Source organism: Arachis stenosperma, chromosome 7 (genome assembly GCF_014773155.1).
Source record: "Arachis stenosperma cultivar V10309 chromosome 7, arast.V10309.gnm1.PFL2, whole genome shotgun sequence".
Taxonomy (NCBI): Eukaryota; Viridiplantae; Streptophyta; class Magnoliopsida; order Fabales; family Fabaceae; genus Arachis; species Arachis stenosperma.
Window position 1 is genome coordinate 18459795 of NC_080383.1, and position 26194 is coordinate 18485988.

Here is a 26194-nt window from a genome sequence, read left to right on the forward strand (position 1 = left end):
CTGCAACAAAATTCATACTAATCCTATGTAAATCAAACCTCAGGAACTTCGTTAGATTCAAATTCATCGTCCACTTCGCCTGGATTCAGCTGACAATCTGAGGTTGAATCATCCATTATCTTCAAAAACGAATTCAAACTTTGATTTCAGAAATCGAATAGAAAACAAAGATGGAGTTGCAGAGAGAGAAACTAACGTAAATGACAAAGAACATACCAGTGAGAAAGGAGGAGAAAAGAACGATCGAGAAGAAGCAGGAAGAGGCGCGAGAAGAAGAACGAGCAAATCTGAAAATAAGGAGAACGAAAAAGAAAACAGAACTTTTAAATTTGGTAGTTATATATACGCATGATATTTATAGAGCGCGTGTATTCGACGTATGTGTAGCAGCGCGTTTTTTGGATTTATTACGAAATGAACTTGTAAAGCATACAAGCCATTAGGGCTTGTATGCGGAGCTTTTCTGAAAAAATTAATCTCCTATCCAAACTATAAAAAATGGATACCTTTAACATATAGAAATGGTTATGAATATAATATTGAAACCTAATGAAAATGCATCATAATAAATTCATAATTAACTTCCTTAATTTTGTTAAAGCGACAAACGTCAATACTTAATCTTCTGGCAACATAATTAATCTTTCGCTGGCCAACATTCAAAGCTAAGAATGAGAATAGAAAAAAAGAAGAAAAACAAAACACAATTAATTCCAAACTACAATACATAAGAACAAGCGTACACTGTGTCAAGAAAAAAAAAAGCAGAACAGTAGAACACTGTTTTCTGTTGCTCTCATTACAAAACCCATCACTTTTGAATCTTCATTGAATCCTCTCTCTTTCTTTCATTGAATCCTCTCTCATTACAGGCTGGCGCTATAAGCCCTACAAGCCCCAAATCTACCCTGAGTCCCTGACCCGAGAACTACTTCTGCGTTGAAACGTGAAAGGATGTGCGTTCTACACTTCTACTTCTGTCTATTCCATATTTTCTTTCTATGCTGATTTTGATTCATTATCTTCATATTTGGATGAGTTTCATGAGAATGGTAATGGCATAATAAACCAGATAATTAGCTTCATATAGATGTGCAAAGCAACACTAGTATGTAGTATCCAAAATTTCATCTATTCCTCTGTATATGCATTCCTTATATTTGGTCATTTCTTCTACTTTTCTCTTCAATTACTTCTTGTTGAAACTTCAGAGATGAGTAAAGTAAAAAATTGGAGATATGATTTCACTGGATTTGATGAATTATGTTCATGCTGCATAGTCTCTTACTCTCTTCCTTAAACTGACATTAAGTTCATCTAATTATTATCATATACCTTCAATATTTTGTTGTGACTGTTTTGTTAATATATAATCTCATAATAGCAATAACATTCTAAAAAACATAGTAATAATACTCGGAGTGAGGGTAATTATTTTGTTTTTAATCAAGAATTTTCTTTTTAGTTACTCTTCTAATTGAAATAAAAGGTAAATTAACTGATATCATTATTAGTAAAACACACACGAGGGCTTTTGGTCCTGAGGGCTTTTTAAAAATTTGACCCTATTAGTTAAAGGGTTTTTTATTCTTCTGGCCCTGTAAAGTAGGGCCAAAGCCCTATAGGGCCAAACATATTGATAATGATAACTATTCCCACTTGTAATCAATTGTTTCCATTGAGGTTTAGTTATGAAAAGTGCATCAATCTAAAGGGTTATTTTTCTTCCAACACTACCAGATTACACCTCTACTTATAACTAACTCCTGCACCATCTCTCTTTTTCCAGGACCATAAAAATTAAAACAGAAATCTTTTGAACTGCAGTTAATAAATCGAAGTAAGTTCTTTTTTGGCCAAAATCACTGGCCATGGATGACATATTCGATTCTTCGCTGAACTTGGAGGAGACCCACTACAAGGAAGGATACAACCAAGGCCATTCCGAAGGTCTCACCGCTGGCAAGGAAGAGGCCAGGCAGGTGGGCCTCAAGGTAGGTTTCGAGGTCGGTGAGGAGTTGGGCTTTTACAAGGGCTGCATTGACCTCTGGGTCTCTCCTATCCAGGCTGACCACGCAGTGTTCTCTTCTCGGGCCCAAGCAGGTATCCGGCAGATGGAGGAGCTGCTCCAGAGGTACCCCATGATGGACCCAGAGGACCAGCACGTGCAGGAGATCATGGATGAGCTGAGGCGCAAGTTCAAGATGGTGTGTTCTTCGCTGCACATCAAGAAGATCGAGTATGATGGGTACCCGAAAGCAGTTGCTTCCGACGCCAACAGTCTTGAGTTTTAAAAGTGTTTCTTCTTTCTACTGTTGTAGACTTACAGCATCTGAAATTTAGTGAGGATTTTCCTTCTGGGCTGAAAAGTTAGTGTTTGGTTTAGGGTATGAAAATGCCCCATGGATAGGTTATGAACTTATGATCATCTTTAGTAACATCAGATCCTGCTATGATCTAAATTATATATATATATATTCTGAGGTAAATTTTTAATATTAGAATATGTTTAGTAGTATCTTAGATTTGATGTAATTATTTCTAAGTGTTATATTTCTAATTATTATATTATTAATTTTATAGTTGAGTTAGGCTCTTGTGGAGTTGTTAGATGATCACTGTTGGGCTTATGAGATTGAGGTTTCAGCATAAATATTATGCAAAATTTTCACATCTTGTCGGATTAGTGTTGCGATTGCTATATAGCTTCATTCTAAACATTATTGACTACACTAATCTATGAGTTGAAAGTTGCCCATGAACATGATATATATATATATATCTGGCTACTTACAAAACTATGCATCACAATAATAGAGTGGGACTTGACATCACAGAAGCCATGCCATAGCTATGCTATGTCGATGTTGCTTCTTAAAACTGTACACATTGTGTGTTCTGTTCAAAATTTCACGTTTCAATATTTATATTATCTCACTATTATATATAATAGAATGGAAATTAAAAGTGTTACATCATATATATAGCAGGTAATATGAGTATCTACACAACATCAGAAAAGAGGGGAATATAGTATTTCTACACAACATTATATATTTTAAGGTTGAAGAGGGTGGTTATGACAGAAAATTGTCTAAGACTTTATCCATAATAAATAATTTGATAATGAATATAAAGTCCAAATGTGAAATTTAATTTCCTTTTGTAACCAAGAAGGTAAAAATATGGTCATTGCCTAAATGGTTTGTTCCAATTGCAACCAAAAGTCAACTAACCTGAAACAAGAACTTTAAAGAACTTTAAAGTTTAAAACTTCTGTTGTCAGTGCTTGTTGCTTTTTACTGTGAACCTGCATTGAACACAATTTTGAGCTTTTACATTGGATATGTATATGATCTATAATCACAATTATTTACACTTTGACATTGCCCTACTTGGAAGGTAACCTCTTTGTCACAAACACCCGTTTGCTTTTATTTTTCTTCAGAAACCAATATTTGACGCAGCTCCCGTAACCTTTCAGCACCGGGGTCTGGCCTAAACACCGTATCGTTACCACGTGTAGAACAAGGGTCTGCCTCACCATCTGAGCTCCCAACACACCATGCCCCGGGCAGAAGTTCTTTGTCAATCTTGTCTAGAACGGGATCATCCTTGGGAAACTTTCGGGCAAAGGGGCATTACTTGTTACCATTTTGTCGAAGTCTTTCATAGTTAATGAGCGGGGATGCTGCTTCGGGGGAGTGTCCCAAGCAATGTAATGAAGATCATGGCTTATTGCTGTATGCCGGAATTCTTCATTGTTACATATGACAGTATGAAAATATCCCTCCGGCGAGGACACAAGATTTGCATAATACATAAGCATCGTGCGAGGTAAGTTATCCCATCCCCATATGCAGTACTCCATGAAGGACCGGGTCAGTACAACCCAAGCTGAACCTGTTCATCAAAGCATATTTAAGAAAATTATAGGGATTCGCCAATAAATGTAACTCGGCAAGTTAACTACATATTTGACAACCTTCGCAGTGCTAAACCTTGAAAGGGAAACTGCAGTTTATATTGGTAATGGAAAATAAAGCAATAGAGCATAAAGAAGTACACAAATTTAGACATACCAGTGAAAAGGGAAAAAGATGTGGGAAGTTTTCTTCGCTGAGTAGTCCATGCTAAATCAGATTTCCTTGATAAATAAAGCGCAGGATCATAGATGATTGGTTTTGCTCTTTGATTCCTGAGCATAAAAGCATTTATAACGAGAAATCCGGATCAACAAATACAGTACACCAAGAAAGAGTGTGTGGGGGGATTATAATATTATATTTTACAGTAGAGATTTTACGAAGTGCAGCGATTTTCTTACAGTTTCCAACCAGCAAGGCGAGTGTGTTCAATGAAATTGAGATCTCTTGACAGATTAGAGAAAACATGCAGCAAATCTGCAAAAGCAGGGAGACACAGATTACTTCACAGTTCAAAAGGGTTCTTAGAAGGTTCAAGAAGGACTAAGATAGATCAAACAACCATGAGAATGTAAGGTGCATGGATAAGTGCACTACCTTTTAATAAATGCAACACATGGAATGGTACCAAAAGGAATAAGATATCCTCACAAAGGTTCAAAATCAATGACTAAATTCTACAAGGAGAAAACTATGTAGACCTCAAATGGATAAAACCATATAACAATATATGTCAATCCCTTTGAATATCAGATAGAGGAAAACAATTAAACTGATCACATGCCGTGCTTTGGTGATATTTAATCCCTGACCAAATAGTTATTTGAATCAACATTAACTTTGGATTTGACAATTGCTATTGCTGTGACACCTCCATTGGGACAATGGTTCTTGTAATTAAAAGATAAACCTAACAATCTTATAATACATAATCTAAGTTGTGATTTCTGATAAGATTCAGAAACCGCTAAGATTGAAGTTCACAAAGTTTTGTGGAAAAGGAAATTTATACCTTTCAGGAAACAATGACATCATGCAAAAACTAAATTCCTGCCATAATAGTTATTAACAAATATCTTGAAATATATAGCATAGTCAATTGAGCTAAAATTCTCTCTCGTTACAAAGTTGACCTTTGAGGCCAAACAAACTGCTGAGTTGTCTATATGGATAACCACATTAAGGAACCCAATAGAAATGCAAGAATGCAACAATATTGGTGACAAGGTGGACATAAAATGGAATAAAGCTTAATTATATAAAGCTACACAATTCTAGCTAAAGAAGGGTAATCCAAATTAGCATCCCTCGCATCTTGGGAATAGATCGATCACTAAACCAAAGCCAGTAGCAAATTTCCTAAAATCTGTAACAAAATCAAGCAACAGACTTACGGATTGTAAATCAACAAATGGAAAATAAATTCTTTATTAGCTCAAACTAGTCAACACTTAGTAATCATATTATCGACAGCAATACCAATTTGTAAGGAGAAGCAGGGACAGCACATTATGACATACCATAATCCCTTGATTCAATAACCATTCCTGTCCTAGTAACATTAGGCCCAATATTTCTAACCTTTTCTGTCCTCAAAGATCAACATATACCCAAATGACATAGTTTTTCAAAGTATAAACTGAAAGAAGAAGTCCATAAAGTTATATCCCCACAACCAACAAGGCCAGAGCTCAAGGAAAAGAATTCACAAGAACAACACCATAATAACATCAAAGAGGTAAATAAAGAATTGATTACTAACCATCCTGTGTCATAAGAGGATAATCTGATGCACTGAGGTTTATAAACCAGTCCCACCCGGAACTCTCTTTCAATAATATGGCAATGGCTTGGAGGGTACAAGCAATCATTGTTGGACCCTTATAAGTCACCAAATTGGATAGGGACATAACGCGCACATTCTCCACTTCACGAAACATTGGATCTGCTTTCACTGCATTTGCCAATTCCATCCTTTCACGGGGCAGAGCCTCAAGATCTAAATGCAAGATGTACTGGTTCCTTGGGTGGTACACTGCCTCTAATGTTCTCAACATCCTTTGGCTATCACCCTTGGTTCCTGAAATAAGATATGCAAACCTAGGTGCCTCCATTTTCATAACCACATTATCATTATAAGGCCTTTCCAAATCTCCCCTGCCAGCAGAACTCGGTGCCCCAAGCATAGCAGTCGGGATCTCAAACTCACAGAAACCAGTAAACTTGCGAAAAAGGGTATAATCCATTTCCTGTCACTAAACATCCTTCCTGAATAAGAACCAGCATTTTTCCTCATACTCTTTTGTACAACAGCTCAAAATCCAAATCGAATTCCAGAACCGTTTCACCTCAGGTGCAAGAACAAACTTTCTCTGTCTATAAATTTCACCTCTTTCAAGCTGCAGATGAAACCGAAATAGTCGAATCCCCGGAAGAAAAATGATTTCAGCAAAAGAACTGAAACCACTTGTTAACAACTAAAGAGAACCAGATTACCAAAACCACAACCTCCTTAACATGCATTTAAGCAAAAAGGGTGCATCTTTTCTGAAAGATAGAACATGATTTTCAAGCTTAAGATGTCTACTTTAAATCGGCATCAATCCACACCAATGCCAAAAGATTATGATTTGGGAGCTACACGAAACATAAACAACCTATGACACATGAATTGGGACCCACATCCAGTTGATAAACTCAGCTCATAAACCATTAGACATTAGTCAATCAATTTCACTCCCCCATCAAAAAAGCAACCATTTTTTTATGAAGGAAAAGGCGGGAGCAAACTTCACCATAAGTCATCAATCAATCAACCTTCTCTTCTCTTATGTCTCTTTATCAGTAACTGCTATTGATTTTGGAACTCACCACACAAATTAAAATAAATAAATAAAAGTGCAGCTTGTACCTTATGCTTTAATCTCTACCCTTTTTTTCGCAAACTGTATCAAAGGCAAGATCTATGTCAATTCCAAAACCAGGCTTTGTTTAAGGAGAAGAACACACTTGAAGTTCAAGCCTTTTGGGTAACTTCAGATTCAAGAGAGGACTAGTTCCAAGGAAAATGGTCCAATCCAAAGATGAAAGAGAGAGAGAGGATTCAATGAAGATTCAAAAGTGATGGGGTTTTGTAATGAGAGCAACAGAAAACGGTGTTCTACTGTTCTGCTTTTTTTTTTTCTTGGCACAGTGTACGCTTGTTCTTGTGTATTGTTGTTTGGAATTAATTGTGTTTTGTTTTTCTTCTTTTTTTCTATTCTCATTCTTAGCTTTGAATGTTGGCCAGCGAAAGATTAATTATGTTGCCAGAAGATTAAGTATTGACGTTTGTCGCTTTAACAAAATTAAGGAAGTTAATTATGAATTTATTATGATGCATTTTCATTAGGTTTCAATATTATATTCATAACCATTTCTATATGTTAAGGGTATCCATTTTTTATAGTTTGGATAGGAGATTAATTTTTTTTAAGTATATTCAGAAAGAAGATATTAAAAGAATACATTTTTCTTCTATAATAAATATCATCATTTTTCTGTAAGATTTTTGAAATAGTCAGCATTAAAGTTAAATGCTTTGTTTTTTTTTTCCAAATATAGTTAGATTATATTTCATTAATTATTGAAAAATAAAATACAAAGATGTTCAAAAACAGCACAGCATAATGAAAGGTGGGGTTTTTTCCAAAAACACTATACTGAAGGTATTCATCAAACGGTGCGTAGTCGAAAAACGAAAAAAAATCTTAAAGAAAAAAGAATGATAAATCAAATTGAATGCAACTAAGAGCTTGTTTCATGGAGATGACGACCTAAACTGGGAGTTCTTTGAATTTCACGCAAGATTGCGAAAACCGAACCGGTGAGGTGACTGGTTTACTGGTTTAGTGGTTCGACCAAAATTTAACCAGAATTCAATCGGTTTAATTAAATATTAAATAAAATTATTAAAAATTTAATATATAATTTTAAATATTTAAATTCAATAATTTCTAAGTCAAAAAATTTTAATATGAAAATAATTTGAGTTATACTTCAACATGAGACTAAAAAGTATTATACCTCAAAATTTGACATTAGTAATTTTCTTAAAAAATTTATTAATAAGGTTTGGTTAACTAATGTATACTAATTAAACACAGACAAAATTACAACTGCACAATTATAAAAACTCATAACAATGAACCAAAAATTAGAGAGATAAGCACTGTGGATACAATTTGTTCTTAATGCATAATATAATTTTTTTTCTACAATGAAACTACAATGAAACTAGAAGCACTAATACTGGATAGGTTAAGATGCTCAATAAAAACATTAACAGGGATAATATATTCATATTAATTAACACAAGGTCTCTCTATTATTTAGATATTAATACATTTCTTAAATTTTAGCTACCTTTCCATTGAATATATATATATATATATATACAAGTATACAACGTGTTCATATCTGGGAGCACTGCACCGATCCCTCACGGTAGTTCAGTTCCTCACTTCCTCTCCTGATTGGTTAGCTGCTAAGCTCTAAACATGTTAAGAAACCAAACTAGTGAACCTCTAATACAGCAGCTTTAGGAATGTAACAATATAATCCGCAACAACAGCAGATCCCAGGTAATAGAATGTGGTGGTGTACTGGTGTCCTCATTGACAATTTGGAATACACCAATTTCAACTTCTAAATGGACCTTCTTCCCAAGCTTCTGTTCTAACTTTAACCCGTTCACCATTAAAGTGAATATATTTCCACTTGAGCCCATATCGTTTTGTAACCAATTTACTCTTTTCTTCTTGGCCAAATTTTCTAAAGGCATTTGCCACTCGTCTGACCGTATCTTCATCAGGTTTTACCTGCAACTCCTCCATGTCTGCAAATATCTAACTTACAAACATGATAGCTCCATGTCAAAGCATAGAAGAATTAACCTTATAATTGCTGAACAGCTTGCATCAAGGTATAGTATGATTGATAGTACAATAAAAATATACCTCAATCATCTTTTCTGGCAAATGATGGTGATCATATAATGTGACCATTCTAGAAAACAATCTCTTTGAGACAGAACGTGTGTGAGCATGTACAATCATATTCCACAATGCCATGATTGATTGAATTGGGTGAGAAATTTGCCATGGCTTAAGAAGCTGATCCGAATCCAAAATTCTGAAATCCAAACTACAAATTACATACAAAATCCAAAATCCAAAAGCCAACCTTTAGAATGATTAATTCATATAATTCAGAATTCAAATCACGAATACAGAATAATTAATTCATATAATTAACTCTTTGTGATTGCTCCATCTTCAATGTACAGCAAAAAAAAAAAAAAAAACTAAAAACAGCAAAATAATCAACAAACTCCACCATAAAACTAAAATCAGCAAACTCCACAATAAAATCAGGAAACTTCACAGCAAAATTATGAACAAATCAACTCGGTAAACTTCACGGTAAAACTAAAATCAGCAAACTCCACAATAAAATCAACAAACTCTACAGAAAATTATGAACAAAATTAATTCAGCAAACTAATTAACTATTATCACAGAAAATTATGAACAAAATTAACTATTATCAGAGGGAGCTCAAACAGGGGAGAAAGGAGACACAGCGGCGAAGAGGAAGGGGAGTGCTTACCGGCGGCGACAGAAGAGACGGCGACACCGGCAAATACGGAGAAAGAGCTCGAACAGAGGAGAGGAGATGCGGTGGCTGTGGGGCCTGCGGGGCTGTGGGGCTGCAGGGATGCAGTGGCTGTGGAGGTTGCGGTGGCTGTGAAGGTTGCGGTGGCTGCAGGTTCCGGGGCTGGGGGCTACGCCGCTAGGGTTCTTTTCTTTGTCTTTCTTTGAATTTTCAAGAGAGAAGAGATGAGTGGGACTGGGGGCTGGGGGGACTGGGCATCGGGTAGCTATTTAGGTGTTCTTTTTTTTTTTTTTTTAAAGGGTTCAAAACGGCACCGTTTTGGAGGGAGTAACTAAACTAGAAAATCGCTAAAAAAACTGGATGGTTCTTCCGGTTCAACGGTTAACCATCGGTTCGACCGGTTTTTTATCAAGCAGTTTCTGAACTTACTCGGACCGGTTACGTGATCGGTTTTCGGTTATTCCAGTTGAACCGGTCGGTCCGATTCGATTTTCAGAACCATGATTTCACGGAGCAACTTGACCGAGCTTGCTAGAATGGTAGACAGCATTGAAGTAGAACTTTCAAAAATCAACTAGTTGCGAGCTTTCCAATAGTTCCAACAAATGATGGCAAGCAATTGAGGATTACGGTCAGCATTCTTCAACGGGTTAAGCATCTCTGTTGATGCAGTCCACATGTCCAAAAGTCGTTAGGACTCATGGGGAAGACAGTCACGAAGATAACTCTAAGACCATACATCTTTAATTCTAGAGCAAATCGATCAAAGGTGATGAATCTGAGTAAGCACCGGAAGCCGGCCATGGAGAGCTTTCCAGATAAATAGCTTAATTTTGTGAGGCAAGTTCAATTTCCATATATCAATCCACGACTTTTTCTGTTGCATATAATTAGGGCAAAGCTCCAGAGGCGGATGGTAAAATAAATAGCCAATTCTGTAAGCTGAAGCTGTATCATATTGTTTGAATTTGTTCAAATCTCATTGCAATTTGTCCATACTCTGCTGAATTTTAACTAACAAAATCCTGTTTGCAACGTCTTGGAGAAATAATTTTTGAATGAGATTCTTATTCTAATTCCTATCTTCAGTAATTATATCATTAACTCTTGGAATCAACTCAGAAATAGCTTGTCTATTTGGCATGTCAAAAATCATTAAAGAATATGGAAGAGGCAGCCAAGGATCCTCAAAGATTCAGATATTCTCTCCAGTACCGTATTGGAAAACCTTAAAAATTGATATCATCCATTTCAACATTTACATGGTGTGACATGTAGCATCATCAATCAATCAACCGTCAACCAAAAATAAAATTAAGATGTTAATTAAGAGTATAAGGAATTTTAAGTATTGAAAAAATGCTAGTAAACGAAGATATAGATATTATTAATACCAATTTGTAGTGCTATTAGACGGAAAATTTTATCATATTACAGTTACATATGAATTAGTTTAATCGCAAAAATGAACATATTTTTAGAGTAGCTACCTCCATTATTGTTATATATCAAAATCAAAATATCTAAAGACTAGACCAGAAAAAATTTAAAAAATAAAAAGCAGACCCATTATTAAATAGTGGACCAAGGTCAACCGGGATTCCAGCCCAGTGGATTTCTATTCTCATTGGCAACTTTCTTTTTTAAATTTCCTCCTTGAAAGAGAAATTGTCTTTTTATTTATTTAATTTTATGATGGTAAACCTTAGGTTTTTTCGCTTCATATTATTATATATATTCAAGAAAGGTAAGGTGTTCGTTCTATTATACATTTATACTCTTTCTTAGATCATATACTAATGTCTAAATCATAGAATGAGTAAATAAAGAAAAAATGTTAGAAACTTGCACAAAACGAATAAAACATTAAGGATAAAAGGGAGGGATAATATTGATTTTATTTTTTTATTTTGACTGAAATACATAAATAGAACGAAAATGAAACTACACAAAAGATTTAAAATGTAAATATGATGAAAAACATGTTAAAAGATAATTTTAAGATTAATTCTAAATATTGTGAACAAAAAATAGGTTTTTGTCCAGTGTAGTAAACTGGTAATGACAAGATCAAGTGGTGGTGATAGTGACCATAATGAAAATGAGGCAACTATACAGATTTTTTAACTGTTGAAAAAAAAAAGGTTTTTAATTTTTCTTAACTTCTTTTAAAAGAATTTTTTAATTTATAAACATAATTTTTTGTTCAAACTTTCAACAAATGATATAGAAGTATTTTTTTTTAATAATCAATTTATTAAATTTTTTTAAAATTTATTTTTAAAACTACATACTGCTAACTTAAAATAAAAATAAATTTTTCTTCATCGCATGAAATTAAAATATATTAAAAAAACTACACCAAACACACTTAAAATTCTATAGAAAGTTTTTTTTTCTATAAAAGCCAATCCGAATGCAAATTTAAGACAATTACTTTTAATTGTTTAAATGATATAAGTAAGACAATTTCGTGGGGTTTCCACTCAAACTAGAGGTTAAACCAAAACAAAAAACTTAATGTTGATTAAATAACTAAAAAAGGTTTCAATGCATTAAATAAATATCAAATATATTTTTTGTCCTAAATGTGTATTCCAACTAAAACGAAAAGAAAAAGAAGCCATAATAAGGTTGATAAAGTAAAAGAGAAATAACAATTACAAGATTTTTAATATTACATTGTTGATCTTGTTACATACTTGATACTTCTATTCTTAGAGCAACATGTAACAAGTATTAATGTGCGTAGCCAAAGTCAATTTCAGCTCGTTTTAACACTGCACTTACACTGTTGTAGAATTCAGGTTCCTTTTCCTTTATTTCATCCAATGTTCTAGATTCATGCTCATCAACCTGAATTAACAAAGAGTTATATTATCTTACAATGGAAACTTTACTAAAATAAATTAAAATTTTATAGTAGTGGAGCATAACAAGGACAAACGAATTGTGTTCATTCCAATACTAATGAATCTGAGAGTAAGGGAATTATTCTCATTCAATTACCATATCAAAGTTACATGTTGCTTATTTTTATTAGTTGTTAAGGTATTGAGTTGTCTTGATTAAAAGGAGAGTTAGGAAAACTTATGATTACACAGGTAACTGTCATCAATGATTTTACAGGCAAAAACAAAAGTAGAAAATATGCTGACTGAAAAAAAAAACATTTAAAAAAAAATAATTAAAGAATTATCTGGTTATGGATGTTTCTTTTTATGCCTCTTGTTAGTCTTGTGTCATTAGTCATCGATATACATAAAATAAATAGAATTCTTGAGACAAAAAGCTTTTGTCTAATATATGGAGAAGCTAGATTACCTCTTTGAATTTCAAAAGAATTAAATTTGATATAGAAGCCGGCTTTTCGCAATCCCACCTAAACAAAAGATATGCATAGAAGAATCAAGTGAGAAATTTTTCAATGAGATAAAGAAAGATTATGTTGACATATTATAATCAATGTCATTTAATTCATTAGAGAAAGAAAAAAAGCAACATCAGATGAAAACACATTTCAGTAAAACTCTCTTTAGTCCTAAGTGCCAGTTTTGTGAACCTCTCTAGTTTTGTGAAACTTCTACTACTGAACTAAGCACAGGGCAACAAAAGCCAGTTTCAAACTATTATTAACAAATAAATAAAATTTGAAGAACTTGAGGAGGGGCGCACCAATATACATTGGAACAATCAAATGTTAAATTTAAATGGTCGAATGTAACCAAGAAATAGCTTGATAATGAGAATTAAGTAAATGATAATGGAGACAAAAAAGCTAACTGTATACCTTACAAGCATTAATTCATTAACTGATCGCCACATTCCTCGTCCAGCTTCTTTCACAAGCTGGTCTCTAGCACTTCTTCCATGCCATAATTCTTTTACAATATACATCACTTCTTCAACATCTACCTGTAGAAGAGAAATAAAGACAATAAGTAGAAGAAAATATGCTCTTTCAATATTTCATATATATGTCAAAATATCACAGAAAACTTCGTAATAAAATTTTTCTTACAGGCATGCCTTTGTATGGTCCTTTAAATTATGATGTGGGAAACCACAAAAAATAGAGAAGATAAAGGAAGAATTGGGATATTGGTGAATAAAGCAAGGCCACAGCCCAAAATTCTCCCAAGACTAACATCAGTGCGAAATCGAGCATTGAAAAAGAAGAAAACAGCGTAGGAAATGTAGAAAATGAAAGAAACAAGTTTCTGAGCATTAGAGTCTCAGGCTCTTGAAAAGTCAAGATATCACAGTTTATGGATAAGGAAGTTGAAATGAAACAAAAGGTTAAAGGGGTAGAGTTTTACCTGCACTTGCTGTGATGTTCCATATACTAACTCCTCATGCTCAATTAGGCGTTGATGGAGAGTATGGTAATGATCGGTATCAAAATTGACTATCGGTTCTGTTTGAACTTGAAATCCTGCTAATTCCGTCACAACATAGGATGCCATAACTTGTCCAAATATTGCAGGGATTGTGCCTAACACCGGTATGATACGGACTCTGAAGCCTGGTACTATCTGACAAGAGGACCAACAAATTAGAATGGATATGGCCAATGCCACTAAATATTGTGACAATCAATGAGAAGTACCTACAAAACAAACCTTTATGAATATGATAACTAAAAGGTAAAATATTCTATATGTTAAAAATACATAGTTTATTGCAAAGTCACATCAGGCATCTTACTACAGAAAGCATACAAAGAAGCCACCGAGATGAGCTGATGTTGATCTAAGTATGATAACCATGAAAGAATGTTTATTAACCATGCTATTAAAGAATCACAAGTTGGACAGTGGCAGAATCTACTAGTGACTAAAACTGATTAAATAAATAACCTCACCTGGTAGTCTGAAGGATTTTCCTCTTCACCATTTGGACCCTTAAATGGAAGCAACTTAGCTTTGGGTTTTTCTAAAGAAAATACAACAGGGATGCCACCTTCAATGCCATGATCTTTCCTCAAACGGTGTCTCACCTATATAAAATTTCCATGAGTGAGTTGAATAATAATAATAATAATAATAATAATAATTAATTACAGTATACCTGTTTTTTTACCCCAAAAGAAAAACAAAAAGGAATTACAAACAAAGAAAATCAAGACTAACAGACAAATGAAATCTGTTTTGGACAATTGACATCTAGCTGGAATTGATGGACATAAAAATCATATTTGTCAATCTTTAAGCACACAAGTGCACCTTTTCATAAGCAATGTACATATATTTTTCATAATCGTAAGTAGTAACTAGCATATGGAATGGAAGGGCAATAATTAGTTTACTTTTATGATAATTGGGATTTTAGGGTGTAATCTACTAGACAGAGTGAAAAATAATGTTCAATTGTAACAAAAATTAACATATATAAGTCTATATTCAGAATTTCTAGGAAAAACATTGAAAAGAAACATAAATGGGAACATTACAGATCGAGACAATGGATCATTAGTTGACTCTCTTAAATCAGCAATGCGTATTCTAGTTGGATCGGCTCTAGCACCAGCCCCAGTGGCAGATAACACCTTCAGGCCCCTCCGTACACAAGCAGCAAGAAGTGCCACCTATTACACTTGAACAAATTAGGCAACTGAAAGGTAAAATTCAAAACCAAGATATCTTAAAAGGAAAGATTTCCAATGATAACAGCTTAGGCAAAATACATAATTTTTTGTATCAACAAAAATACAGATATAAATGACTGAGCAAGTGAAATTAATAAATACATCTCCAATTTTATTAACTTTTGCAGCTTAGAATCTAAAAGAGTTGCAACATAAGTAACAGGAAACTGATGACTAAGAACCTCGAGCAGTATAGCAAACCAGGCCTCGTATCTAGGGTCTGTGCGGTATGTACATACATGGGAAAGAAATAATAAGAGGCAGTATGAACCTACATCAATAAAATTTAACAGGGAGTAATCTTTAGGAGATACCTTAGTATCAATGTTATCAATACAATCCAAGACAAAGTCAGGGTGGCCTGACAAAATTTCTTCTTCGGTAGATGAATCATATAGCAGTACTTTTGCATCTACTTGGCACTCAGGAAAGATAGATGAGAAATGCTCCTTAAGGCACTGCGCTTTTGGAATGCCAACATCTGCTCTTGTTGCAACAGCGTGTCGATTTAATGATGAAAGAGAAACCTTCTCATTAATAAATAAATAAGTATAAATATTGTATGGAAAATCTATGAAGTTCTCAAACCAGGCAAACTTTTAACATTGATTGCATAACCACTTTATCTTCTTATTACTTTGTTTTAAACCAAACCCTGCTTATTAATATTGCAACGATAATAGCATTCACAATGTAACACATTTGGAATCTTGCTGCTAGTTACAGATGTCAAAATCTTCAATGATTCATATGTAGGAGTTCCATTTTTAAATTGTGATAACCATTGGGAATTTGGGAGAATTTTGGACAAGAATAGGTAGGTTAAGACGTGATAGTACAGTACGGCAGTACCAATCAGACCAACAAAAAAGGAATCACACAAAGAAGTAGAGAACACAACTCAGACTTAACAATCAAACATGGGCAAGTGGAGAATCAATCATAGAAAATACCTGATCAAAGTCCACAAGAAGAAGCTTGCCGACCCCTGATCTCAAGAGCATAGATGCAGCATGACTGCCAACCCCTCCAAGACCAATGACCACAACATATGATGCACTCACTTTCTGCTGAGACTCAAAGCCAAAAAACTGAATGTTCCTAATAACAGAACGAAATTCCACCCCAGATAAAAACTGATTAGTTGAAATTGAAGAAAATGAATTGCCCTTATACATCCAATTAATAAAAGGTTTATATGAAAAATAAATCATACAAAAATGGTTTTAGACATAGTGGGTAATGTGCTGGTGGTAGTTCTCGCAAGAAAACTTTGCAAAAGCTCCAACAACCAAATACATTAACCAATTATATATGCATTAACCAATGATCCCTAAAGTTAAAAGTTTATTTTTGCCTTGTCTTCTCGTTCCCTAAACATGCCACAAATATATGCATTAACCAATGATCCCTAAGCTAAAAGTTCATGCTTCTAAATTGTATTAAGGTGATAACATTTCATTGACTATACAATCTAGTGATGCGCCATTTAAATTGTAGACATTCATAATATACAGGGAGGATATTTCATGCCCCATTCATTCTAGAATTAACAGCCAAGCGCCCAAGACATTCACACTATCATAATTAGCTGTAAGAAAGGATGAAGACCAAGTATATTGATGGACAAGTGCTAATGTGTCTCAAACTAAATAGTCTTAAAAAAGTGCATCATGCATGTCTTACCAATTAATTATTCAGCAAAGAAAGAAATAAAGCAATTGGCAATAACATGAAATACCTAGTTAGATGTTCAGAAACAATCTCATCCTTCAGAAGATCTTCATTAACTGCCTTATCATTCTTCTTTCCAGCAATAGTGCAAGTCTCAAGACCTGCATGAGGCACAAAGTCCAGATGGATAGCATGTTAAAATTTTGATAATTCAACTAGGATTTAGGCAGAAACTTGTCAGGTATCAAAAGTTGTTTATCAGTGATAACATATTTACGGTTAATATATCTATTTTGATCGCACTGCAAAAGGTAAGGGTAGAATGTGATTGCATCTTGTATAACAAGTAGTTAAAACCCTGTCCGTTCAATCCTCCAATCACCTCAAGAACTAACTCTTAATAGGAATAGCCGAATATAGCACACTATATTTAAGAAGTGATCTTATGCAATGATGTTATGCATGCAGGTTATTGTTCTTTCTTCGTTTGGTAACCATGTAGTGGCAGCATAAACATCACACTATACAGGAGAGGGAACACATTAGAAGGGTTCAATATATCACATATTCCAGTATTCCAATTCACCCCATAACACTACATCCCAGCTTGCTCTTCAGCATTGAAAAGTGGTGACTATGTATGACTTCAACTTGCTTTACTTGCCGATATCAGGGAGCATATGATTGTAACTAAATAACTTCTTCTTTTGTAGCTTTTGTAAACAACATTACATGCATTCACTTCACATGTTTAGTTCAAAGCCACTTACCATTTAACTCGGTAGCATTCTTATTATACTGCCGCGCCACTTTTCTGAAAACATAAAAAATATACATTCAGATTTCAGCAGCGTTCAAATAATGTTCAAGCCGCCCAAAAAAAATACATGAATAAAAAATTAGTGACTCTCAACAGTATTAGTTGATCAAACTAAACCCAGAAGCTAATCTAACGCAAACCTTTAAGAGTGAATCAACCACTTCACTTGGTTGGATTATTAAGACAAACAGGTTATATGCAAGAGATAATTGAGTCAATAAAGGTGCAAACATTTATCATTGAAGAAGAAGAAAGAAAGAACTCACTTATGGTTTTGAAGGAGCCTAAGAAAGAAGATGGTAGATACAGAGCCAAAAAGAGCACCGGTTCCAACCAATGCTAAGTATTTACCTTTCTCCATTTTTCTCTTTCTTTCTCAAACGCAGACACGATTATGAAACACGAAAAACTTAAAAAAGCACCATTTTTTTTTTTAGGAACAAATTCTTTTGCTGGGGAACACCGTGCGCCGTCGTGCTAACCGGAGGTTTTCTGGTTGTGTTGGTTTTGAAGACCGAATTAGACAGTTCGTAATTAGTTGTATCTTTGGGGGGTAAAAGCGGGTTTTTGATATTTGGGTCGGTGTGTAAGCCCAGCATGCTTAAGGCCCTAAAAAATAAAAATGTCTTAAATCTTTACAAACTTTTCCCAAGGTTATGTACCAACAACAAAAGAATTTTTTTGTTTTATTTTTCTCGACAAATTAAAAATTAATACGTCCTGAATTTAAGTTTGGTTTATAAATTTATTGTCAGTTAATGAACTGCTGCATAAAAAAATAGAATTTAAATTTTTTGAAACTTAATTAAAGAAATTTGTGAGCTGATTACTAATTGAAAACAAAAGTATTCTAAAGGTAGGTAAAATAAATAAAAACCAAACAAAAAATCTCTATTATACCAAAAACGAAATATTTGGCGAAAAAATGAAATTGAAAATGAGTTATCCAAACACCACTTACAAAGGCTTAAAGCTATATTTAGCACAAAAAAAAGGGGCTTAAAGCCATTGATCAATGTTTTCCAGAAATATGACAAAAAAAAAGTGTTTTCCAGAAATATGACAAAAAAAAAAGTGTTTTCCAATAATAGAATTTATTGAATTTAGCTCATATATGTTTTTAATTATTAATTGAACAAATTTTATAAAAGACATAAAAAGTTATCAATATATTTGCGGATAAAAAATTAATTTTATATATTATTAATGTAAAATTATTTTACACATATATTTTTATCACATAATCAATGTTAATAAAAATAGTTATTTTTTATATTGATGGTGAGAATAATTATACGATTGTTTAAAATATTATTAAAATTAAATCACTAAAATAATAATAACTTTTTAAAAAATAAACAATTCTATTATTTTCGGTAAAAACTAATATTTTAAAAATTAGATTGGATTGGCCGGTCGGACCGATTTAACTGCGAACCAAAAACAAATACAGTTCGGTTTAACGAAGAAACCTCCCAAATTAAAACCGTATTTAAACTATTGAACCGGCCGATTCCGAACTGAAACTCGGCCGGTTTTGAGAAAACGTTGTCGTTTGATGTTTTTAGCTTTAGGGATCCAAAATTCCTCTTCTCCCTGGCTCAGTCATCCATTCTCCCTCGAGCCCATTCCTCAGACTCTTTCCTCTCTCTCAACTCTCTACCCTAGGTTACAATCTCGCCCACCGCTGCAAGGAGAACCTCAGCGCCGCCGTCCGTTGCGCTCAGGGGCCACCGTTTCCTCCTCTGCTGTGCCTTGTTCCCCCAGCCCCTTCGCCAGTCTCCTTCCTTCAGAAAGCAGAACTGCCCTCGACCACCGCCGCAAGGAGTGGGCCACAGCCGCTGCCCGTCGCACTCAGGGTCTTCTCTCTTCGTCCTTTCGGCGTTCTCCGAGTTCCAAACTCTGCGTTTGTCTGGAAGCCACGTTGTTCTGCTTCAAACTCTGCGACCAACCCGCGCCCTCCGCCTAGCCGTCGAACTGCTCCCTTTTGTCGCCGCCATGAGTTCCCTAAACCCGCCACCAGATAATACACTCACACAACACCAATACTCTGCTTCAAACTCTGCAACTTCTGATTTCCATTACAATAAGTAACTATTTGATTTGGTAGTGGTTTGGATTTTTTCATAGACTGAATTAAAGTAACAATAGTTATGTTCTCTTCTCTGTCACATTGATATTAAGCTTTGAATTCTCTTATTTCGTTTTAATTTTACCGTAGTCAACATGTTTGATGAAATGCTTTAACCATGTTTCTGGTTGGTTTTATAATCTCTAGCTATTAGAAACTTAGTAAATTGATTGCATGTGAAATTAGAATAATTGGATCTTAGTAATTAGGAATTTTTAGCTGCACAAATAGCATTTTTCTAGAAAACATATTAGCATGATGATTCCACTTGCATTAATGTTCTTCTGATAAATTTTTACTGTTATTGTGAACTTGTTAATTTGCTAATTGTTCTTGTGTTGTTGTTCTTGTTCTTCTGTTACTTTTAATTTTTTTTTTGTTTTTGTTGTGATTTTCTGTTCTTGATTTAAGCTGTGATTGAAGGTTCTTTGGTTTGGGTATTCTTCACTTTCTTGTAAGCTTAGCTTTTAATTCTTTGAGCATACACGGATCAAATCATTGTTTTCAGCAATGGTGATTTTTGGATTTGTTTTTTTGGGTTGCTTTGTTTTAAATGTTCCTATTGTTAATTTTCCGAATGCCCAGTCAGTACTTGGTTGACTGGTTTTGCTCACTGATTGTATTTGATGATAAATTTAAAATTGATAACTCTATTACTGCTTTATTGTCTGTTTTTGTAGTTAAATTTTATTAAAGTTTCTTGAATTTGCACTGCCTATGTTACTGATTCACTGTTCCTTCATTGCTTTTTTTTTTTTGTTGTTAATCATTGTGATGAGCTTTGTTAAAAAATTGGGTTGAAAACTGTTAATCTTTCTTCATTTTTCACTGTTCTAACTTCTGTTCTTATTAAAAAATTTGCAATTGGCGATCGTTTGATTTATTATATGCTTCATGTTTTCATTGTTTTGTTCTTATGAAGAAAAAATTTGCAATTAGTGATTGTATGATTCATGTTTTGATTGTTCAGTTATATAAAAAAAATTATGTTTTCATTGTTTTGTTCATTGTTTGGTTGCACTGTCCCTGTTCTTGATCTCCGCTGACTTGCTACCCCTCCTCCATGTTGGATTTGTTTTGTTTCAGCCTCTGTTGTGTGTTTGTTTCAGGCTCTATTGTGTGTTTATTGTGCAACACTATCATTTTTTGTTTTACTTTTTGACTTAGCTACATGACAATATTCTCTATCTTTAACTTGTGCATTGTAATTCAATCCAGCTATTTTTAATGGAAGTATAATTATGTTAATTGTCAACAAATTTGCAGCAAGTCATTGCATATTTTAATGATTAATTACATTTAGTTGGTGATATTTTATTTTAGGGTTTTAAATTTCAAAGATATTTAGGATGTTTATTTATAATTTATTTATTATTTTATTATGGAACAGTTTTTCTGGTTGAACCACGGTTAGACCGGTTGGACCAGTGAACCAGTGACTAGAGCGGTTTGATAACCGGTCTGGTTTTCAGAACCTTGGTAAAAACATATCAACCTGCCTGATCGACCGAGCCCATTCCCCCAAAACCACTCTGCGTGTCCACCATCCACGGCGCCACTGTCGCTGCCACACGCCTGGCCGTCAACGCTGTTGTTAGTCACCGGCAGCGAGTATCTTCTGTTTCGTGAGTTTCTTTGTGCATTTATCTGTTATTGCCTCTCTTTTGCTGCATCACATGAAAAACTCTATTTGTGGGTTTAAGGTGTCGTTGTCGTATTTGTGAATTGATGCATAAGATGAAAATATGAAGAATCTTGGTTGTATTGCTTTGTTATATATGAAACAAAGAAAAAAAGCTCTGTTTCCACTGCAATATTGAGGGGGAAAATAGAGGGATCCAATTGGAAAATCAATTTTGCAGTGCAAAGGGAGGAATGTTAAATTCAAAAGATTGTAATGAAAGAACTAATGAGAAGGGTGAAAGAAAGAAGCATTATTGTTATTAGAGAGAGCTGAACTTGGATTTCGTGAAAATGTTGACACTTTGAGATAAGATAAATGGAGGGGAAGATTAGTTTGTAACTTTTTAAAACTTTATTGCTGGTTTTCAAAGGGTTTTCATTATATAAACCTACATGAAAGTTGGGTATGAAATTCAAATTCTTATATGAGCAAGCATCTGAAATGGAGATTGATAACTAGCTTTATTTTTCAAAAGAGTTGGATCACATCCTAATAACAGATTATTCTAAAATTTCTGAGCCAGTATGACATTTGTTCCATGACCCCTCTAATACGTGACATCGTTCAATTGACATTATTTAATTGTTTTTAGTCTCCTTAAAGAATAGGATCATTAATCATGGATGCACAAGCTAAGAAAAAGGCAGATTTTCGTGCTAAATTGGCCCAGAAGAAAGAAAAGCGTATAGATTCTCCCCTTGTAAGGTTTGTTCACTTAAATTTTCTCTTTTATCGCTCACTAACATCAGCTGTCTTGATTGCTATGCACATTATGCGTCTTAGGGTTGTTTAGCTTGTTACACAAAATGCTGCTATTGTTACAGACTCGACGCTATGAATGGATTCATTTATTATTCTTTTAGAAAAATGTTGACACTATAATCCTTAGACACCTTATGCTCATGAATTGAGTTCTAGCCATTTTGTTGATTTATTTAATTTTCTGTTTATTGTAAATGCTGGCAGCTATGTTTTTGTTTGCAACTATGTGGAAAGACACACACACACTCCGATTATGACTTGCTTATCTTGTTATAGCTACTCGTGTAGTCATGTACTTTGTTTTGTGCTTGTCAAGATATTCCTCTTTCTTGAGCTCACCAGAAAAGATTATTTATATCTTTCCTGTTTATTGTTGCTATTGATTTTGTTATTATTTTTACTGGTTTGTCTTTATGTGCGCATGCATATAGGTATAATGAATTCAATCAACCTGTTTGTCGGGTTTGTGATGTTGTTCTGAAGTCTGAATCTATATGGGATGCACACCAAATCTCCCGTAAGCATCGCGAGGTGATTATATTTATGATTTGTGGCATTTATTTTTGGGGGGTGGTGTGTTAGTATGGTTTTGGTTCCCTTTCTGCTTGCTTTGCAGCCTCCCCTGCTTCCCAACATGTGCTTAGTGCAATGGTTTTGACAGTGTGGTTAATACCTGCAGGCGATTGATAATCTTAAAGCTAATGCAGCTGGATTAACTCAGCAAAACAATGCAAAGCCTGCTGTTGGTAACAGATTTCCCAAAGCCAAACCTGAACAACCTTCCGAACCACTATCCAAAAAGCCTGAACCTTCACAAGAAGTACCTAAAGCCCAGTCGTCGTCTGTGCTTCCACCAAATTTTTTTGATGACAGTGCAAGGAAAACCGGTAAGTATTGGTTTAGAAAAGTAACATTGTACGTGTATATACTATAATTAATCAGGTTGCACTTTCAAAACGTAGAGACTTGCACATATGTTGTTTATTGACATTTAACCTGAGGATATTCATCGGGAATTTATAATGCTTTGCTTAAAGTGAAATGAGAACTACCTTTCGTCATTACAAATCCCCTTTGTAAGTATAAATCTCTACCAATTGAAGTGGAGGTTTTCTTCAAACAACAAGGGGCTGGGTCAACTGCTCAAATGAGTAACCGTGGAACCCCCTTTAACACCCCTTTTCCCTTTTTTCCCCTTTTTTCAAAGTTGGATTTCTAAGTTCTTTATTGAACTCATTTATTTGCAATCATGGTTAAAATGTAAAAAAGATTGGGGTTGACTACCAATCTTTTCAAAATACAGAAAAAGCTTCTCGTAGAAACTACCGATCATTTGTTAACTATTACAACTATTCCAACTATTTAATCAATTACTTCTTGGAAATGCTAAAAGTATTACTCAATTTTTTTATATGATACCGGGATTGATATTAAGAATCAGAAACCCATAAATTTGAATAGCAAAAATAAGAGTTGCTTTTGGATTATTACATATATATTTTAGTGGTATAAGGTCTAATCCCTTATTTGGACTAAGGTGGTTGCTAGAGTTAATAATAGTAATATGTCATAACTTATGTAGCCACTAAAGTTTGTCCTAACGTGCATGCTATATGTGGTGCTTGTTTAATATTAGTCCCTCGTTGGTTTTTACATTGTTTCACTTTTGTTTACTTATGGAATCGCTGCTCTATATCCTTGAACCAACTTTTGGATTACCACTAATTAGTGGTTTTCATAGAAAGCAGACAGATAATTTTTATGTCATGTTCAATCCACGCTACTACTTGCTACATTTGGCTAGGGCATGCGCTCTAATTTTTGAAGATTGTATTTTAGCGCAGCAACTAATACTCAATGAACAATGAACAGATGTTATTCTTCATAAACTTATACTGAATATGTCTATGGTTCTTTATCATATCTTTAGATATGTTACTACCACACCTTTGTTGCAAACTAATGTTAGCCTCTGTTTCATGGATATCTTGTCTTCCAGAAAAGAAATCATCTGATTCAGGAAGAAACGTGGGAGTTTCTGCTCAAAGTCAGGTGTCAAAGTTGGAGGAAAGAGGTCATTTTCGTGGTCATGATGCTGCGCCGTCAAAGGTTAGTCAAGCAACAACAGAGACTAGGCAGACCTCAGCCAAAACTTCTGATGCAGAGGACAGCCAAACAAAAGGATCTCTGCCTGAAGGCTTTTTTGACAATAAGGATGCGGATTTGCGGGCACGTGGCATTAAGCCTGTGAAGCCAGATGTCAAGTAGGTTCTCACTTCCCACGACGTGTTGATTTGCACATTTATTACTGCTTCATTTTATAGTCGGGAGTTTTGTTGCATGGAAGTCAAAAGATAGGAGAAATATTTGGGGTTGTGGGATAATACGTGCCCAAATAGAGTAAGAAGAATCCACATTAGTTTTTATCGGATTTTGTCAATCACACTAAAATTTTCAAATACTCCAAAAAGGGAATGGAAACAAGAATAACTCATAGCATTAGATGATTGTAGATTGACCTCGTTTGTTCTTTGCATAATCACATCTAATACTGTTGTTATAGCTGTGTCCGTTAATGACCTCTCTTGATTTCTTATTAGACTTTATAATCAGATCAATAAAGTTATAATGGCTGAGTCCATGTCCATGGTACTTAGATTGTTTGTACATAACTGAGAACCTCCATGTTAATTATTAGTTCTGTGAAAACTTATGTTGTTTTAAATTGCGTTGAAGATTTTCAAATTTGGTTAAGTGGATCAGACGTAGAATGATTGATATTTTATATTTTTATTTTTTTCCCCCCTGTTTGGATTAAATTCTCTATTAGGGATGAGTACAAGGAGTTTGAGAAGCTGATTCAAGAGGACTTGAAGGAGGTGGATGACCGATTGGAAGAAGAAGAGGTGAGGATCGTGATTTTCTTTTTGCTATATACACACCCTATATATGGCTAGGAACATACCTTTTATTGTTAATAGACAAAAAATCGTTAAATTTTTTATTTGGTAGATCCTACGATATTATGGATGATTAAGGGTTTTGTATTAAGCCGTATGACGTAACAACCTTAAGATATGTATGCATTACAAACATGAGATATGATCTAATGTTTGTTCTTCTCCAGATTGATGCTGCTGAAATGATAGAAGAAGCTGAATCCGTTGAACAAAAGTATGTTTATCTGCATTATACTTAAAAGTCTTTGACTTCCTTGGTTTGTTTTGTTCTTCTACCTATACTCAAATTACATAACCACCCCTCAACAGGATCTTCAGGGAGAGAGTGGAAATGTTGAAGAAAAAGAGACTGGAGCTGAAAGCAGCAAAGTCAGCAAAGCGAGGTAAAACTTGTGAGGGTGAAACCAAGGAGGAGTCAAGGCATGAAGAAGAGTCATCCAGTGATGATGAAAGTGGTGAGAATTTTGCTGTGGACTGGAGAGCACAACACTTGTGAATGCTAATTGATAACTAACACTTGATATTTGTTTAATTCCATATACTATGTACATTAACACCACAGTTTGTATGTAGAACAATTTACTCAACACTTGTTTTAAGATGAGCCATTTCGGTTTCCCTGAAATATGTTTACTCACATGCTGTTTCTTTTCATAATATTTGATTTGGTGCTGCATGGGACTTGATGCGAATTATTACCTGGGATGTTCCCATTCCTAGAGGAGGTCCCTAAAAAGATAAGTGAAAAATAAAAGTTAAATCAATATTAGATTCTCTTTTTCTTTTTGTCATGGATCAGCATTAGAGTCTTTTTTTTTTCTTTGGACTTGGATCAACATTAGAGTCTATGTCACATCATTTACTTTTGGGCTTTTGGTCTTCTACTTGGAAGCCTATTGAAGCCCATTTTTCTGTAATCGGGTCCAGCGAGATGT

At 34.4% G+C, this 26194-nt stretch overlaps 4 protein-coding genes and 1 pseudogene across 7 annotated transcripts; 2 read left to right on the top strand and 3 right to left on the bottom strand.

Annotated features, from left to right (window-relative positions):
* The first annotated feature begins 1679 nt into the window (after positions 1-1679).
* On the top strand, positions 1680-2498 carry LOC130941906 (uncharacterized). The gene has a single exon (XM_057870545.1). It carries the CDS (start codon positions 1872-1874, stop codon positions 2292-2294), a length of 423 nt encoding a protein of 140 aa, XP_057726528.1. The 5' UTR covers positions 1680-1871; the 3' UTR covers positions 2295-2498.
* A 653-nt stretch (positions 2499-3151) lies between these two features.
* On the bottom strand, positions 3152-7177 carry LOC130940533 (beta-glucuronosyltransferase GlcAT14A-like; annotated as a pseudogene).
* A 1063-nt stretch (positions 7178-8240) lies between these two features.
* On the bottom strand, positions 8241-9810 carry LOC130941550 (pentatricopeptide repeat-containing protein At4g18975, chloroplastic-like). The gene is made up of 3 exons (XM_057870102.1): positions 9576-9810; positions 8924-9110; positions 8241-8812 (listed from the first exon to the last, which is right to left on the bottom strand). The coding sequence occupies exons 2-3, from the start codon at positions 9035-9037 to the stop codon at positions 8606-8608; spliced, it is 321 nt and encodes a 106-aa protein (XP_057726085.1). The 5' UTR covers positions 9038-9110; positions 9576-9810; the 3' UTR covers positions 8241-8605.
* Positions 9811-12215: 2405 nt separating this feature from the next.
* On the bottom strand, positions 12216-18229 carry LOC130941616 (tRNA threonylcarbamoyladenosine dehydratase 2). The gene is made up of 11 exons (XM_057870176.1): positions 17989-18229; positions 17673-17716; positions 16970-17063; positions 16182-16329; positions 15543-15755; positions 15034-15168; positions 14446-14580; positions 13901-14116; positions 13372-13496; positions 12906-12963; positions 12216-12437 (listed from the first exon to the last, which is right to left on the bottom strand). Exons 1-11 carry the CDS (start codon positions 18081-18083, stop codon positions 12321-12323), a joined length of 1380 nt encoding a protein of 459 aa, XP_057726159.1. The 5' UTR covers positions 18084-18229; the 3' UTR covers positions 12216-12320.
* Positions 18230-19332: 1103 nt separating this feature from the next.
* Positions 19333-25896, top strand: LOC130941403 (protein ABA AND ROS SENSITIVE 1). Of its 4 annotated transcripts, none has more exons than XM_057869889.1 (9): positions 19333-19828; positions 21244-21478; positions 22130-22242; positions 22731-22830; positions 22979-23186; positions 24299-24563; positions 25130-25205; positions 25427-25473; positions 25569-25896. In XM_057869889.1, the coding sequence occupies exons 3-9, from the start codon at positions 22157-22159 to the stop codon at positions 25753-25755; spliced, it is 969 nt and encodes a 322-aa protein (XP_057725872.1). In that variant the 5' UTR covers positions 19333-19828; positions 21244-21478; positions 22130-22156; the 3' UTR covers positions 25756-25896. The 4 variants fall into 4 exon arrangements, with proteins under 4 accessions (XP_057725872.1, XP_057725871.1, XP_057725874.1 ...); XM_057869888.1 differs by having other exon boundaries at positions 19333-19812; XM_057869891.1 differs by having other exon boundaries at positions 19333-19812; positions 22141-22242.
* The last annotated feature ends 298 nt before the right edge of the window (positions 25897-26194 follow it).

What these genes read in the sequence shown, in the direction of transcription:
- LOC130941906 (XM_057870545.1), top strand. Translation starts at nt 1,872, where the DNA reads ATGGATGACATATTCGATTCTTCGCTGAACTTGGAGGAGACCCACTAC.
- LOC130941550 (XM_057870102.1), bottom strand. Translation starts at nt 9,037, where the DNA reads ATGGCATTGTGGAATATGATTGTACATGCTCACACACGTTCTGTCTCA. An exon ending in TGCCAGAAAAGATGATTGAG is followed by an intron (nt 8,813 to 8,923) that starts GTATATTTTTAT and finishes TTTGTAAGTTAG; the next exon opens with ATATTTGCAGACATGGAGGA.
- LOC130941616 (XM_057870176.1), bottom strand. Translation starts at nt 18,083, where the DNA reads ATGGAGAAAGGTAAATACTTAGCATTGGTTGGAACCGGTGCTCTTTTT. An exon ending in ATGATCCATTGTCTCGATCT is followed by an intron (nt 14,581 to 15,033) that starts GTAATGTTCCCA and finishes AATTTTATATAG; the next exon opens with GTGAGACACCGTTTGAGGAA. An exon ending in AATGAATTAATGCTTGTAAG is followed by an intron (nt 12,964 to 13,371) that starts GTATACAGTTAG and finishes TCTTTTGTTTAG; the next exon opens with GTGGGATTGCGAAAAGCCGG.
- LOC130941403 (XM_057869889.1), top strand. Translation starts at nt 22,157, where the DNA reads ATGGATGCACAAGCTAAGAAAAAGGCAGATTTTCGTGCTAAATTGGCC. An exon ending in CCTGTGAAGCCAGATGTCAA is followed by an intron (nt 24,564 to 25,129) that starts GTAGGTTCTCAC and finishes ATTCTCTATTAG; the next exon opens with GGATGAGTACAAGGAGTTTG. An exon ending in ACCGATTGGAAGAAGAAGAG is followed by an intron (nt 25,206 to 25,426) that starts GTGAGGATCGTG and finishes GTTCTTCTCCAG; the next exon opens with ATTGATGCTGCTGAAATGAT.